This window comes from Manis pentadactyla, chromosome X, assembly GCF_030020395.1.
Source record: "Manis pentadactyla isolate mManPen7 chromosome X, mManPen7.hap1, whole genome shotgun sequence".
Classification (NCBI taxonomy): domain Eukaryota; kingdom Metazoa; phylum Chordata; class Mammalia; order Pholidota; family Manidae; genus Manis; species Manis pentadactyla.
This window is the reverse complement of record NC_080038.1, coordinates 35,773,808-35,790,260: the sequence shown is the minus strand read 5'-3', so window position 1 is coordinate 35,790,260 and position 16,453 is coordinate 35,773,808. Positions and strand designations below refer to the sequence as shown.

The 16,453-nt window shown below is 37.1% G+C and overlaps 1 protein-coding gene across 14 annotated transcripts in view; it reads left to right on the top strand.

Moving 5' to 3' along the window:
- CASK (calcium/calmodulin dependent serine protein kinase) overlaps positions 1–16,453 on the top strand; it is a 405,697-nt gene that overhangs the window by 347,233 nt on the left and 42,011 nt on the right. For all 14 annotated transcript variants that reach the window (XM_036895365.2, XM_036895363.2, XM_036895360.2 and 11 more), the window contains 2 exons: positions 4,053–4,241; positions 15,898–15,976. In XM_036895365.2, coding sequence (XP_036751260.1) covers positions 4,053–4,241; positions 15,898–15,976 — 268 coding nt within the window. The remainder of the gene's footprint in view (positions 1–4,052; positions 4,242–15,897; positions 15,977–16,453) is intronic.

The window sequence follows — 16,453 nt, the reverse complement described above, 5'->3', positions numbered from 1 at the left end:
TCTGACCAATAAGCCTTGTAATTTCTGAATAACTAGCTAGATGTTTAGAAGACATTTTCATTCATTCATCAAATACCTACTATGTGCCAGGCACCATGCTAGGCACTATGGATAGTGGCTAATAGGACAGACAGGGTCCTTTGCCCTTATGGAACTTCCGTTCTAGTGGGGTCAGGGTGGAGGATGGAGATGTGACCTACAGGCAGACAGTGAACAAGTAAACTACAATTTCTTACAGTGACAATAACTATGAAGAAAAGTCAGGTCAATGGGGCAGAGATGATAATAAAGTGGGAGATACTTTAGGTAGTCGGGGAAAGCCCTTCTGAGAAGTTAACCTATAGGCTGAAGGACCAGCCTTCCAAATGTCCACGCATGGAGAAGAGCAAATGCAAAGGCCTAGAGGCAGGAAGGAGCTTTGTAGGGTCAAAGTACAGAAGTAAGGCCATTGCCACTGGGATACAGTAAACTGAGAGAGGGTGGTGCAAGAAGAGCTAGGAGCTAGGAGAGTTGGCAGAGGCCAGACCAAGTAGGGCCTTTCAGACCATGGTAAGGAGTCCAGACTTTCTCCTGATTGCAGTAGGATGACACTAAGTGATAGCAAGAAGGAAAATAGTACCAAATCTGTGCTTCAGAGATTACCAGAGCTGATGTGTAGAGAATGGACTATAAGGGAGATAAAAGAGTTAAAAAACAGAGACCAATGAGGAGGCTGTTGTAAAAGGTGGGAGAGGCTTAGAGAAAGAAGGGGCTGATGGGTAATGGGCAGATTGGGAGTCTATATTGGAGATGATTGGATACGACAGAGCTTGCTGATTGCTGGGATGTGAGGTGGAGTGACTAACCCCATTTTACAGTTCAGAGAGGAAACTGTACCCTAGACAGGTCAAGAGACTTGCCTGAGGTAACCCACATAGTAAGTGGCCTCACTGAGGTTCAAAACCCAGTTCTTGCTGGCTCCCAAGCCTCTGCTTTTAGAAGTTGGTTGACTTGTAATGAGGAGCTGTTTCTTAAAAACTTAACTTGAGATCATTGGTCTTTCCCAAATAAGCATATGTTTGGATAATGCCCCATGTGAGAAATATAATTCTGAGCTATATATACTATGTTAAATAAACTTTTAAATGCTGGAGCTTTCTATCTTACAAGCATTTTTAACCCATGGTTTCAAAATCTTGGTATTTTTAAAGAAATATTAATAGCTAAAGGGTAATATTTTAATGCTTATGTTTTTATTATGCCAAAGTTTGGGAGTTATTCTTAGCATATTTATAACTTCATGCTTATTTGCTCAATTATTTAGCTTTTTCTTTGCTTTCTGATCATTCAAGCATGAGAGTTTAATCTTGAATTGCTGACACTTAAAGTACAGATACTTGGAAATATTTACAGTCATTAAAGGAAAAGTTAGAAAGTGTAGGTTTAAATGGGTTTTAAGTCTGTACTGTGTGTTTAGAGGTCATGATAAAAAATACTATTACACTAATCCCTTTTTCAATTATTCCATTTGAAACACTGATTTTTTAAAAAGAACAGATCCTTTGCTTATTGCAATTGTAAAATGTAAAACATTAAGGGTAAAGACAAATATTAATAAGATAGAAAGTTAATGCTTTAATTTTTTTTCCTTACAAACTAGGACCTAGAACAGGTTTTAAGAGCAAATTTTTACCCTCCTTTCCCAAAAAAGCAAGAGGGTTAAAATCACCTTAGGTTATCATGAAAGTTACATTATTGAGTGGTAAGTTTTATGATTTGTAATTATGAAACCAGAGGAACCACCTTTCAAATGTAAAATTCATATTTCTCTTTTTCATTTAAAAGTAGTCAGATTTTTTTCACTCTAGCCTAAAGCTGTTAGTTATCTTGTCCATATCCTTACTACAGTACAAAAAGTGGAAGTATTTCTTTTCTATTACATGGTTCTTATGTTATTAAAAATAACAGCTGTTTCAGCTTCGTAACAATCACTCAGTCATACCTCATAACATATTTACATGTTGAAGAAAAATATTCAACCTTTGATTTCCCTATTTTTTATTTTGCATAATCTTTTTCAATGTTTTTTTTAAGCAATCTGTATATGGCCCCTCTTCCTCTGTTCATATATGCACCAGATTTCAGGTTAAGTTTTATTGTGTGGTAGCAGTCTTTCACAAGGGTAAATTGTAGTTAATATCAAGTATGACCTTATCTGGTGACATAATTTAAGCATTTTTCTTTTAAAGTTCAATTTGGGTATTATTTTGTGATTGTGGACTTATCTTTCCTTATAAATAAATACATTAATTAATTAATTAATTAAATACAAGTGTTTGCTTATATAATTTAGAAGGATGGATAGAAATCATTTGCAAAAAGCAACATAAACACTTTCTTCAACCCATGTAACCAGCATTACCCTGATGAAAGCTTAGTTCTCTGCTTGACTAGATATCCTCTAGCCATACAAAGCATGTTTTTAAAAATTCACCAGTTATGGAAGACAGACGCATCTGTAATTGATACAATGAACCTAATTTTAGCAGAAGTTTTTCAATTTGTCTATTACCAATTTTTGCTTTCTACCCTAAATCTTAGTCTTTTAATTGGCCACAGTTCAACCAGGAAAAGAGGGCTTTGCTCACAGAGCACAACCTCCAAACTTGGGCCTGGGATTACAGTGCAGGGTATAGTTAGGGCAATGGTCAGGAAGCCAAAGTCGCCAGGGCTGTTGTGGAGCCCTGCTGTCAAGCTGCGCACTGCTGGAGCCCCTCCTGCCCTTCACCCAGACCCCAGTTTATACCAGCCCTCTGAGATCTTGGAAGTATCTACCATTTCCATTAGAAAACCAAATTCACATAACTGCTCCAGCATATGCTCTATTGATGACCAATCAACACCATCTTTATGATTTAACTGCATTGTAACCTTATTTTTCTGCTTTGTATGCATGCCTCTAAAATTAAAATAGCCAAATCATGACTTTAAAAAGCCTTCTAATTAAATAACTTAATTGGAGATGCTAAGGGTTATACTTTTAAAGCAACTTTAATAGCATTTCATTATCTCCAGATACTTCATTTCTACACCAATCATAGATTCAAACAGAATAGAATTGAATTTATAGTTAGTGCATAAGAAAATATAATCTGTGTAAAGCTCCAGAGACACTGATATTCAGCTGCAAAATTCTCTTTGAAATAGAAATGTTCAAATATTTATGGTTATTAAAAACTTTTTATGATGCCACAAAAAGTAGGGTAAGTGAAAGAATATCCTTTTTTAGGGAAACAAGGGATGTCTATTATTAAATTTCTGAGATGACATATGCAAATATCAGTACAAAAAAGTCACTTTTTTTTGTTTACAATCTTTGAAAAATAAAGTCATAATAATAACTGTCAACTTATTTTTCATTTAGGCAAATGCTCCCCAAAAAAGAAATGAACAAAAATATAAACTAAGTTTAGATTTTAAGCTCCAATATTATATGTGATTATTTTGGAAAATTAAATTTTTTCTGGTTCACTTGTGTGTGTTTTTGTTTCTTTTACTAAGTCATATGTTATAAATTATCTTCATCCTTTGAGTTACATAAAAGTTATTGTTAATGCCATTGATGAAAGATATTTGCTCAATATACCAGTTATTACACTGTTTCTCTTTAAATTTATTTCCACTTTAAATCCCAGCACAAATTTGCCACCTCTCTTTACAGAGATTCTTTCTGTTAAATTATTCGAAATTGCATTATGTTACCCTTTATTTGAGCAAGTTAATTGGATACTTTTTCATAGCATCTGACAACACCTCTAACCGAGGTAATCAACAAACATCTATTCATTGATTCACTCATTCATTCAATCATTCATTCTTTTTTTTTAACCCCTCTATTGTGATTATTTGTCACAAAGAAATTAGGGTATGGTTGTATCCCCGTGTAATGTACTTTGAGTTCTCCAGAGATCTTTGAGAGGCAAAGAATAACTTAATATATATTCATATAGTTAGTGGATTTCTGCTGGAATAGTACTATTATTACTATTTTACTTCCTTCATAAAATAACCAGGCCTTACTTCAGACTCACGACGTAGTGGCACATGAAGTTTACAGTGATGAAGCACTGAGGGTCACACCTCCTCCCACCTCTCCCTATTTAAATGGTGATTCTCCAGAAAGTGCGAATGGAGACATGGATATGGAGAACGTGACCAGAGTCCGGTTGGTCCAGTTCCAGAAGAACACAGATGAACCGATGGTAAGTAGGAAAAGAAAATCTTTACGCTCATAAAATCCTGGCATGAGTTAGAGCACCTAACTCTAACTTATTCTCCTAGGCAGTGGGGAGGCAGGAGGGCATGGATCATTTAAGGAAATCAGTTTCCAGATCCTCATTCTACCACCACCCCCCAAGCCCATCCAAAATTGTTCTGCCTGACAGCAGGCCTAGGGCATGTTGGTTCTCCTTCCCTCCTCTCCTCTCACTGTTGCTCTTTAACTTTACAAAAAAGGGACATACCTGGTACATTACTCCGGAGTGTAAAAACCTTTGAGGCAGCAAAGGAAGGGACGATTGGAAATATCGATATTAAAAAAGTAAATGTCCAATGACTTTGTTAAAAAATAAAATCCTTCTATAAATCCAGTGATTTCCAGATCTTTTGCCTTCAACAAAATTAGAGGAAGACTAATTTAGAAGGCATTCAATGAATTGAATAACATTGTTAAAATAAAATTTCTCTACTCATATATATGTATTCAATATGAATTGATTTTATTAGTGCTTAGAAGTAATATTGGAATAGAATTGATGCTGAACCCTGCCTCATTCTCACAGAGTTCTCATAGATTGGAAAGATCAAGGAAAGACTCCTTGATGTTAACTGAACAAAGCAGGGCCCAGGAGGGAGAACAGAGTAGCGACCATCCAGGCAAGCCAAGTAGCATGTACAGAAATCTGGTAGTAAAAAGACTCTTAGCATAGTTTCAGAATGGAAAGAAAGCACCACAGCTGAATTGTAGGAAATAAGATGAGTGGCAGAACAAGACCACACAAATACTAAAAGACATATTTAGGATTCTGCTCTATATCTTAAAAACAGTGGGAAGCTATTAAAGAGTTTTAAGCATGAAGGTATGATCAGATTTTCATTTTTGAAATAATCACTCTGGAGAATGGATTAATTAAGGGGGACAAGAGTGGATATAGGGAGACCACTTAAGAGGCTGTTATTGCAGTAATGCAATGCTCAGGGGAGAGGTGATGGTACTATGAACTGGAGGGATAGATATCAAATGGAAAGAAGTCAATAGAACAAAAAAGTAAAGTCAGTAGGCCCAGATAATGAATTGGCCATGGGGACTGCAGGAGAAGCAATTATCAAGGGTGTCCTTTAAGTCTTAGATTTTCACAACTAGATGGACAATGATGCTACCCATTGAAATAGGGAATATTGGAAAAGTTTCAAGTGTAGGGGAGGATTCGTATCTTTAGGAGATAAAAACATTCAAACTTAGGCATTGCTGTCTTTTCCTCAGCATAGAGAAGGGATATTGGGATATAGAAAAACAAATTACCTAATTAAATAAAGCTGCCCAGTTGCTTTCCAAATTAAAGGAAGAATTACAAAGCAGTTATGCCATGACTGTGATAATCCAAGGAGCCCTCAACTCTACACATTTCAGGTTGTAATTCTCATTTACCAATCTTTGCCAGTTATACTATATTATCCCAGCATTTGCAGCAGGCACGGGCATGCAAATCACCTCACCTCTTTTGGTGCTCTCCAGACAACTCTTTGGCTTAAGAACATGGGGAGTAGCAGCTTTTGGGTGTCTTGTGCAAATCATTTTGAGTTTGTTCGTATTTTACTTAGCAAGTATTGCCAAAAGTATACTTAACTAAATGATTCCACCCACCCAAGATCCCACCCACCTCTGAAAGTCTAATATCCATTCACTCATTTTATATATTCATTCGTTCATTTAGCAAATGTTGGTTAAGTGCCTACTATGTGCAAATCACTGTGTTAGATGTCAGTGACACAGTGGCTGATATGACATGGTCTCTTCCCAGAACTCCCTTTCCACAGGAATGCCTCAATTAAGGAAGTAAATATTCAGTTTAGCACAGTTGCTTTAACAAGAACAGTTAGTACAGAGCTACAGAGGAGATAAGCCTGTGTCAGAGAGGCAGGAAAGGGGTGATGCTTAGCCAAGCAAAGCAGACAGGAGGGTGGAAGGGGCCACAAGGAGGAGGCTCAGAAGTGCCTTGTGACCATAAAAATGGGAATTATTTTATGTAAAATATATTTTTTCAATAATGGAGTTATAGTTCTCTATTACATTTAATGTAGCTTCATTTGCTTGCTTAGTTGTCTTATTAAAAGCATTATATTACTGTGCAGGATATACCTATATGATCTCTTTTGCTTTTTAGACCTTCTGCAATTTCTACGCTGTGTCCAACAATGCTAGGTCCACCCCCCACCAAGGTGATACACTCCCATTACACCCTTGTTTTCCCATTTGTAACATCGCACTTGTAATTATTTTTCAATTGATTTGGACTCCCTGTGTTGCAAGTAATAAAGGTAAAACTTGAGCTAGCTCAGACAATAGGGGAAAAGCTATGTAAATAAGGATAGTCAAGGAGACTACCCCAAATTGGAGTAGGTTTAGGAGTGGGCACCCACTCCAAAATGAGCCAATCCCTTCTCTGGAATTTGGGGACTTGGAAACAGAGAGAACATGTTTGGAGCAGAAAAGATAATAAATGTTAATGCCAGTTAGTTTGAGATGAACTTCACCTAGCCATAAGAGACAGTCTCTGTCATTTACTACAGTCTATTGACCAATGACTAATGTCTCATTCATTTTGTGCCTTATAGAGTGCCTGCCACATAACAGATTCACAGTAATGTTGATTGAATGGATACATTCATTTATTAATTTCCAGGGTGGAAACACCATCATTTATCATGTCTCTTATGAAATTAGATTCAACTTACACATTAATTTACAGCATTTTTTTCAGGTACACCTCTTGGTAACCATATGTGCTAATTGAATGTACTAGTTGGAAATGAAACTTGAATGTTACATTTTAATGTTGAACTAGAAATTGTTCGGTAAACCAGTTTTTCACATTGCTTGCCTTCCACTTCTGAGAACTGCAAAATAGGAACCATGCAAAGTTATATTTTGTAGAATTGTAGAAATTCAGAGTCAAAATTATAAAGTCTCAAATATTTTCATTAAGTTTTTTAAGAGTGCTATTTCCCAGTGAGGAAGATAATGCAGTCCCCCTACCCTTAATCATCTCAAATTGAAGACCAGCCTTTACAAGGGAGCTTGTTAAAAATATAGATTTCTGGGCTCCATTCCAGACTTCTTGAATCTAAACCCAAAGAGTGAGTTTAAAAGAAGTTATTTTAAAAGGTCCCATGTGATTTTTATGATCAACCATGTCTACTATAAAAATATGTTTATGAAAGCTTGTCTTATAATAGTGAATAATTGGAAGACAAAAATAATCTATTCCATAAAATAGTATTCTGGCATTAAGTATGTGGAGCTTCTACTTCTGGCCAAGATGGAGTAACAGGGACCAGATTTACCCTCTCAACTAAAACAACCAAAACATTTAAAAACATGAAAGAACAGTTTTCAAGACATTGGACATCAGACAACAAAGGACATCAACCTCTAAGAGACAACAAGCAAATAAGGTGAGCTCTATGATTGCCCCACTACACTGACTTGAGTTTCCAGACCACAGCACAGGGAACTGAGACACAGCAGGCAGACACCTTAAATTGAGGAGACAGAACTGAGAGTCTGGGGAGCCATCAAAAGTTTGTAGGCCAGAGTACTGAAGAGAAGAGAGCTGCACAGAGAGAAAACCCAGAGATCTCTACAGGGTCCCCATCAAGGATTCATCTAGCAATGATCAGCACATTTATGAGAGGAACTACCCAGAGCCAAGAAAAGACCACTCAAAAGTATTAGAGAGGGAGGGGAGGAGCCAAGATGGTGGCGTGAGTAGAGCAGCAGCAATCCCCTCCCAAAACCATATATATTTTTGATAGTTCAACAAATACAACTATCCCTAAAAGAGAGACCAGAAGATTCAGGACAACAGCCAGGCAACATCTACACCTGGGAGAACCCAGCACCTCACAAAGGGGGTAAGATACAAGCCGTGGCCCACAGGGACCCAAGCGACCCTCACCACAGCTCCCTGGCGGGAGGAGAGGAGTCAGAGCAGGGAGGAAGAGGGAGCCCAGGACTGCTAAATACCCAGCCCTAGTCATCCGCACTGGGAGTGCAGACATACAGTGTGTGGTGTGCTGGATACTAGGGAAACAGAACAGTAAAATTTGCGAGCAGTCCCCGAAGCTGGTGCCCCTGGGACAAAAGAAAAGTGAGTGCTCTTTGAAAGTCTTAAAGGGACAGGGGCCTCACAGCTGGATGGAACCATCCCAGTGCACGCAGCCCAGCAGCTGGGAATCCCAGAGAACTCTGGGCGCCCTAACCCCCTAGGCGGCAGCGCAGCTTGGAGGCCCCTCACGGAGATAAACAGCCTCCCCGCCCATTCCCCCTCCGGCACGGCCCCGCCATAGCGGAGCAGTAGCCTGAGGCCGGCCACGCCTACCGCAGCCGCGGTGAGCTCCATCCACAGTGCCCGGGCAACGATCAGAGACCCCGTCTGCGTGCAGCTGCCCAGCACAAGCCACTAGAGGTCGCCGTTCTCACAGGAGAGGAAGACCAAAAACTAGCAAGAAGGGATGTTCTCTCAGCTGACACATGTGCCAACTCCCCACAACTACCTCTATCACCATGAAAAGGCAGAAGAATTTGATCCAGACCAGACTAACAGAGACACCCCTGAGAAGGAGCTTGGGAAGACACACCTAACCAATCTTCCTGAAAAAGAATTCAAAATAAAAGTCATAACCATGCTGATGGAGCTGCAGAGAAAAATGCAAGAGCTAACAGACAAAGTAGGAAGGGAAACTACAGAAATAAAACAATCTCTGGAAGGACTTAAAAGCAGAATGGACAAGATGCAAGAGGCCGTTAATGGAATAGAAACCAGAGAACAGGAACACAGAGAAGCTGACACAGAGAGAGATAAAAGTATCTCCAGAAATGAAACAATATTAAGAGAACTGTGTGACCAATAAAATCAACTACCCACCAAAGCAGACAAATGAAACACAAAAGAGCACAGAATAAAACACCCAACATATAAAGAATGGAGGAGGAGGAATAAGAAGGGAGAGAAATAAGGAATCATCAGACAGTGTTTGTAATGCCTCAATAAGTGAGTTAGGTTAGACAGTAAGATAGTAAAGAAACTAATCTTGAACCTTTCATAACCATGAATCTAAAGCCTGCAAAGGCAATAAGTCCATATCTTTCAATAATCACCCTAAATGTAAATGGACTGAATGCACCAATCAAAAGACACAGAGTAATAGAATGGATAAAAAAGCAAGACCCATCTATATGCTGCTTACAAAAGACTCACCTCAAACCCAAAGACATGCACAGACTACAGGTCAAGGGATGGAAAAAGATATTTCATGCAAACAAAAGGGAGAAAAAAGCAGGTGTTGCAGTACTAGTATCAGACGAAATAGACTTCAAAACAAAGAAAGTAACAAGAAATAAAGAAGGACATCACGTAATGATAAAGGGCTCAGTCCAACAAGAGGATATAACCATTATAATATATATGCACCCAATACAGGAGCACCAACATATGTGAAACAAATACTAACAGAATTAAAGGAGGAAATAGAATGCAATGCATTCATTTTAGGAGACTTCAACACACCACTCACTCCAAAGGACAGATTCACCAGACAGAAAATAAGTAAGGACACAGAGGCACTGAACAACACACTAGAACAGATGGACCTAATAGACATCTATAGAACTCTACACCCAAAAGCAACAGGATACATATTCTTCTCAAGTGCACATGGAACATTCTCCAGAATAGATGACATACTAGGCCACAAAAAGAGCCTCAGTAAATTCAAGAAGATTGAAATTCTACTAACCAATTTCTCAGACCACAAAGGGATAAAACTAGAAATTAATTGTACAAAGAAAGCAAAAAGGCTCACAAACACATGGAGGCCTAACAACATGCTCCTAAATAATCAATGGATCAATGACCAAATTTAAATGGAGATCCAGCAATATATGGAAACAAATGACGACAACAACACAAAGCCCCAACTTCTGTGGGACGCAGCAAAAGCAGTTCCAAGAGGAAAGTATATAGCAATCCAGGCATATTTAAAGAAGGAAGAACAATCCCAAATGAATAGTCTAAAGTCACAATTATCAAAATTGGAAAAAGAAGAACGAATGAGACCTAAAGTCAGCAGAAGGAGGGACCTAAAAAATATCAGAGAAGAAATAAATAAAATAGAGAAGAATAAAACAATAGAAAAAATCAATGAAACCAAGAGCTGCTTCTTTGAGAAAATAAACAAAATAGATAAGCCTCTAGCTAGACTTATTAAGAGAAAAAGAGAATCAACACACATCAATAGAATCAGAAATGAGAAAGGAAAAATCACGATCAACCCCACAGAAATACAAAGAATTATTAGAGAATACTATGAAAACCTATATGCAAACAAGCTGGAAAACCTAGAAGAAATGGACAATTTCCTAGAAAAATACAACCTTCCAAGGCTGACCAAGGAAGAAACAGAAAATCTAAACAGACCAATTACCAGCAACGAAATTGAAGCGGTAATCAAAAAACTACCCAAGAGCAAAACCTCTGGGCCAGATGTATTTACCATGGAATTTTATCAGACATACAGAGAAGACATAATACCCATACTCCTTAAAGTTTACCAAAAAATGGAAGAGGAGAGAATACTCCCAAATTCATTGTATGCAGCCAGCATCATCCTAATACCAAAACCAGGCAAAGACCCCACCAATAGAGAAAATTACAGACCAATATCCCTGATGAACATAGATGCAAAAATACTCAACAAAATATTAGCAAACCGAATTCAAAAATACATCAAGAGGATCATACACCATGACCAAGTGGGATTCATCTCAGGGATGCAAGGATGGTACAACATTCGAAAATCCATCAACATCATCTACCACATAAACAAAAAGAAGAACAAAAATCACATGGTTATCTCCATAGACGCTGAAAAAGCATTTGACAAAATTCAACGTCCATTCATGATAAAAACTCTCAACAAAATGGGTATAGAGGGCATGTACCTCAACATAATAATGGCAATATATGACAAACCCACAGCTAACATTATACTGAAGAGTGAGAAGCTGAAAGCTTTTCCTCTAAGATCAGGAACAAGACAGGGATGCCCACTCTCCCCACTGTTATTCAACATAGTACTGGAGGTCCTAGCCACAGCAATTAGACAAAACAAAGAAATACAAGGAATCCAGATTGGTAAAGAAGAAGTCAAACTGTCCCTATTTACAGATGACATGATATTGCACATGAAAAAACCTTAAAGACTCCACTCCAAAACTACTAGAACTAATATCAGAATTCAGCAAAGTTGCAGGATACAAAATTAATACACAGAATCTGTGGCTTTCCTATACACTAACAATGAACTAATAGAAAGAGAAATCAGGAAAACAATTCCATTCACAATAGCATCAAAAAGAATAAAATACCTAGGAATAAACCTAACCAAGCAAGTAAAAGACCTATACCCTGAAAACTATAAGACACTCTTAAGAGAAATTAAAGAGGTCACTAACAAATGGAAACTCATCCCATGCTCCTGGCTCAGAAGAATTAATATCGTCAAAATGGCCATCCTGCCCAAAACAATATACAGATTCAATGCAATCCCTATCAAATTGCCAACAGCATTCTTCAACAAACTGTAACAAATGGTTCAAAAATTCATATGGAACCACCAAAGACCCCAAATTGCCAAAGCAACCCTGAGAAGGAAGAATAAAGTGGGGGGATCTCGCTCCCCAACTTCAAGCTCTACTACAAAGCCACAGTAATCAAGACAATTTGGTACTGGCACAAGAACAGAGCCACAGACCACTGGAACAGAATAGAGACTCCAGACATTAACCCAAACATATATGGTCAATTAATATATGATAAAGGAGCCATGGACATACAATGGGGAAATGACAGTCTCTTCAACAGTTGGTGTTGGCAAAACTGGACAGCTACATGTAAGAGAATGAAACTGGATCACTGTCTAACCCCATACACGAAAGTAAATTCGAAATGGATCAAAGACCTGAATGTAAGTCATAATACCATAAAACTCTTAGAAAAAAACATAGGCAAACTCTCTTGGACATAAACATGAGCGACTTCTTCAAGAACGTATCTCCCCAGACAAGGGAAACAAAAGCAAAAATGAACAAGTGAGACTATATCAAGCTGAAAAGGTTCTGCACAGCAAAGGGCACCATCAATAGAACAAAAAGGTATCCTACAGTATGGGAGAATATATTCATAAATGACAGATGCGATAAAGGCTTGACATCCAAAATATATAAAGAGCTCATGCACCTCAACAAACAAAAAGCAAATAATCCAATTAAGAAATGGGCAGAGGAGCTGAACAGACACTTCTCCAAAGAAGAAATTCAGATGGCCAACAGACACATGAAAAGATGCTCCACATCACTAGTCATCAGAGAAATGCAAATTAAAACCACAATGAGATATCACCTCACACCAGTAAGGATTGCCACCATCCAAAAGACAAACAACAGCAAATGTTGGTGAGGTTGTGGAGAAAGGGGAACCCTCCTACACTGCTGGTGGGAATGTAAGCTAGTTCAACCATTGTGGAAAGCAATATGGAGGTTCATAAAAAGCTCAAAATACAAATACCATTTGACCCAGGAATTCCACTTCTAGGAATTTACCCTAAGAATGCAGCAGCCCAGTTTGAAAAAGACAGATGCACCCTTATGTTTATTGCAGCACTATTTACAATAGCTAAGAAATGGAAGCAACCTAAGTGTCCATCAGTAGATGAATGGATAAAGAAGATGTGGTACATATACACAATGGAGTATTATTCAGCCATAAGAAGAAAACAAATCCTACCATTTGCGACAACATGTATGGCCCTAGAGGGTATTATGCTCAGTGAACTAAGCCAGGCAGAGAAAGACAAGTACCAAATTATTTCACTCATATGTGGAGTATAAGAACAAAGAAAAATCTGAAGGAACAAAACAGCAGCAGAATCACAGAACCCAAGAAGGGACTAACAGTTACCAAAGGGAAAAGGACTGGGGAGGATGGTTTGGAAGGGAAGGATAAGGGGGAGGGAAGAAAGGGGGCATTACTATTAGCATATATAATCTGGGGGGAGGCACAGGGAGGGCTGTGCAACACAGAGAAGACAAGTAGTGATTCTACAGTATCCTACTACGCTGATGGACAGTGACTGTAATGGGGTTTGTGGGGAGGACTTCGTGAAGGGGGCAGTCTAGTAAACATAATGTTCCTCATGTAATTGTAGATTAATGATACCAAAGTAAAAATAATAATTAATTAATTAATTAATTTAAAGGCAAAATATAAACATTTTCAGACATACCGAAACTGAAAGAATTCAGTAGACCTACAGTATAAACAAATGTTAAAGGACATCCATATCATTTAAATCTCCTTAAGAGACAATTAGCAGTTTAAACAAAAATAATAGCACTATGTTTGGGACTTTATAACATGTAAAGGTAAAATGTTGTAGCAACAACAGCACAAAGTTCAGGAGAAAGGAAGTGATGTATACTGTTTCAAGGTTTTTATGCTATATGTGACATGGTATAATATCAGTTGAAGGTAGGCTATGAAAAGTTAAAGATGTATGCTATAAACACTAAAGCAACCAATAAAACAACAAAACAAAATTATAGCTAATAAGAAAACAGAAAACAATAAAAATAAATTAATCCAAAAGAAGGCAGAATAAGAGGGACAAGGGAACGTAGAACCGATGGAACAAATAGAAATCAAATAGCAAGAAGAAATATTCATACCTGACTGTATCAATAATATTAAATGTAAATACTCTGAATTCCCCAAATTAAGAAACAGATTGTCAGATTGAGAAAAGGAAGTAAGACTCAATTACTCAAAATTAGATACTGCCTGCAAGAAATGATTTATACATAAAGAGAAATAGTTTCAAAGTAAAAGGATGGAAAAAGATATATCATGATAACAAAAAGAAGCTGAACTGGCTATATTAACATGAAAGTATATTCTCAAACCACAATGGGATTAAATTAGAAATGAACAGCAGAAAGATCTCTGGGAAAATCTTCAAGCATTTAAAACTAAATAACACAATTCTAAATAATCCATGGATCAAAGAAGTCAAAAGGGAAATTAAAAAGTATTTTGAAGTGAATGAAAATGCAACCACAACAGACCAGAATTTGTAGGATGCTGGTAAAGCAGTACTTAGGGAGAAATGCATAGCACTGAACACGTAATTAGAAAAGAAATATCTTAAATAAATGATCTAGATTTCTACCTTAAGAAAATAGAAGAGCAAATTAAACCCAAAGTGATTAAGAGAAAAGAAATAATAAAGATCAAAGTAGAAATCAATAAAATAGAGAAAAATCAAGAAAACACACTTTTTTTTGAGAAGATCAAACTGATCAGGATAAAAAGAAAGACACTAGTTACCAATATCATGCATAAGGAAAGTGAGATTACTACAAAATGTACACATAGAAAAGGTATTTAATAAGGAAATATGATAAGCAAGTTTATGCCAACAAATTCAACAACTTAGATGAAATGGACAAATTCCTTGAAAGACAGAAACTACCAACGCTCACTTAAGAAGGAAAAAAAAATTGCCCCATGCTATTTAAGAATTGAATTTGTAGTTTAAAACCATCCCTCAAAGAAAGCCCAGGCCAAGATGGCTTCCCTGGTAAACTTCTACCAAACATATAATAAGGAAGTAATACCAATTCTACACAAACTTTTCACAAAACATTGAAAGGGAAAGAATTCTTTCCAACTTAATTATTTTTATTACTATTATGAGGTGGAGGAGGAGGCAGAGCTGGTGGCAGCCTAAGCAGCTAGCATTACCCTGGTACCAAAACCTGATAGAGACATTGCAAGAAAACTTTAGACTGGCATCCCTCATGAATATAGATGCAAACCTTCTAAACAAATCCAAAGCTTAACAAAAGAAGAAGGTATCATGACCAAGTGGAGACTAAGCCAGGAATACAGCATAATTATAATAGCCAAAAGCTAGAAAAATTCAATGGATAAACAAAATGGTTTATCTGAAAAATGGAATACTCAGCAAGAACAAAGAATGAACAATTGATACTTGGAATAGTGTGGTTGAATCTCACATTGTGAATGAAAAAAAGCAACAAAAAACAATACATGCTGTATGATGAGATGTGGGGTGGGGGTCAGGGTAGTGGAGGGATGGGAGTAGATTACCAGCAGGCAGGAGGAAACTTTTGGGTGTGATGGATTTATCCTCTGTCCTGATAGTGGTAATGTATACATGTGTGAAACTTAGCAATTGTATACTTTAAGTATGTGTCACACTATACATCAATAAAAACTGTTTTTAAAAAATTACTAGTAATAGTAACATACAAAATAATTATAATTAGAAGATTGAAAAGCACTACATAAGATGTATGTATACTATAGTTATAGCAATCAAAATATCAAAAATAATATTTTTGTCATGGCATGGTGGAGACAAATGGTTTTCTCCTCCACTTTCCATATTTTCTTTTATGTTTTCCTAACTTTTGTAACTAAAATTATCTACAGCAAAATCAAAAATATAAAAAGGAGTAGTGCTCTTTCATAATAATTCCATTTTTGCTTTTTACAGGGAATCACTTTAAAAATGAATGAGCTAAATCATTGTATTGTTGCAAGGATTATGCATGGGGGCATGATTCACAGGCAAGGTAAGTTTCATATATAATTATTTTTTTCCTCCCTGAACTTTTTTTCCTGTAGCCTAGTGGAGAAAGTACTTTTTATGATCCATATAAAAGATCTGTTTAATTTATGGTCCATATAAAATATCTATGTAAGTTATCTAACTTTGGTTTCAATCACTGTTGCCTCTATTTCTTCTTATCCATTCACACATGCTCCAGCCTATAGATAATGTAGGGAGGCTATATTACAGTTTGTTGCCGGAACATCTCTGAATCATTGGTTAGATCCTGACTTATGAGAGACCATGGGAGGTAAAGCAAAATACCATACTTGGCCCCAGGATATATGGGCGATCTATTCTGGAATATGAAATAGATAGATAGGTAGACAGACAGATATAAAGTTAAATGACAGTTCAAGAGTTGTTGACTATTCAAGAATGAGATATACTATCTCTAAATTAGGAAAGTAGAGTTGATAAGTAATAACATAAAAAATAA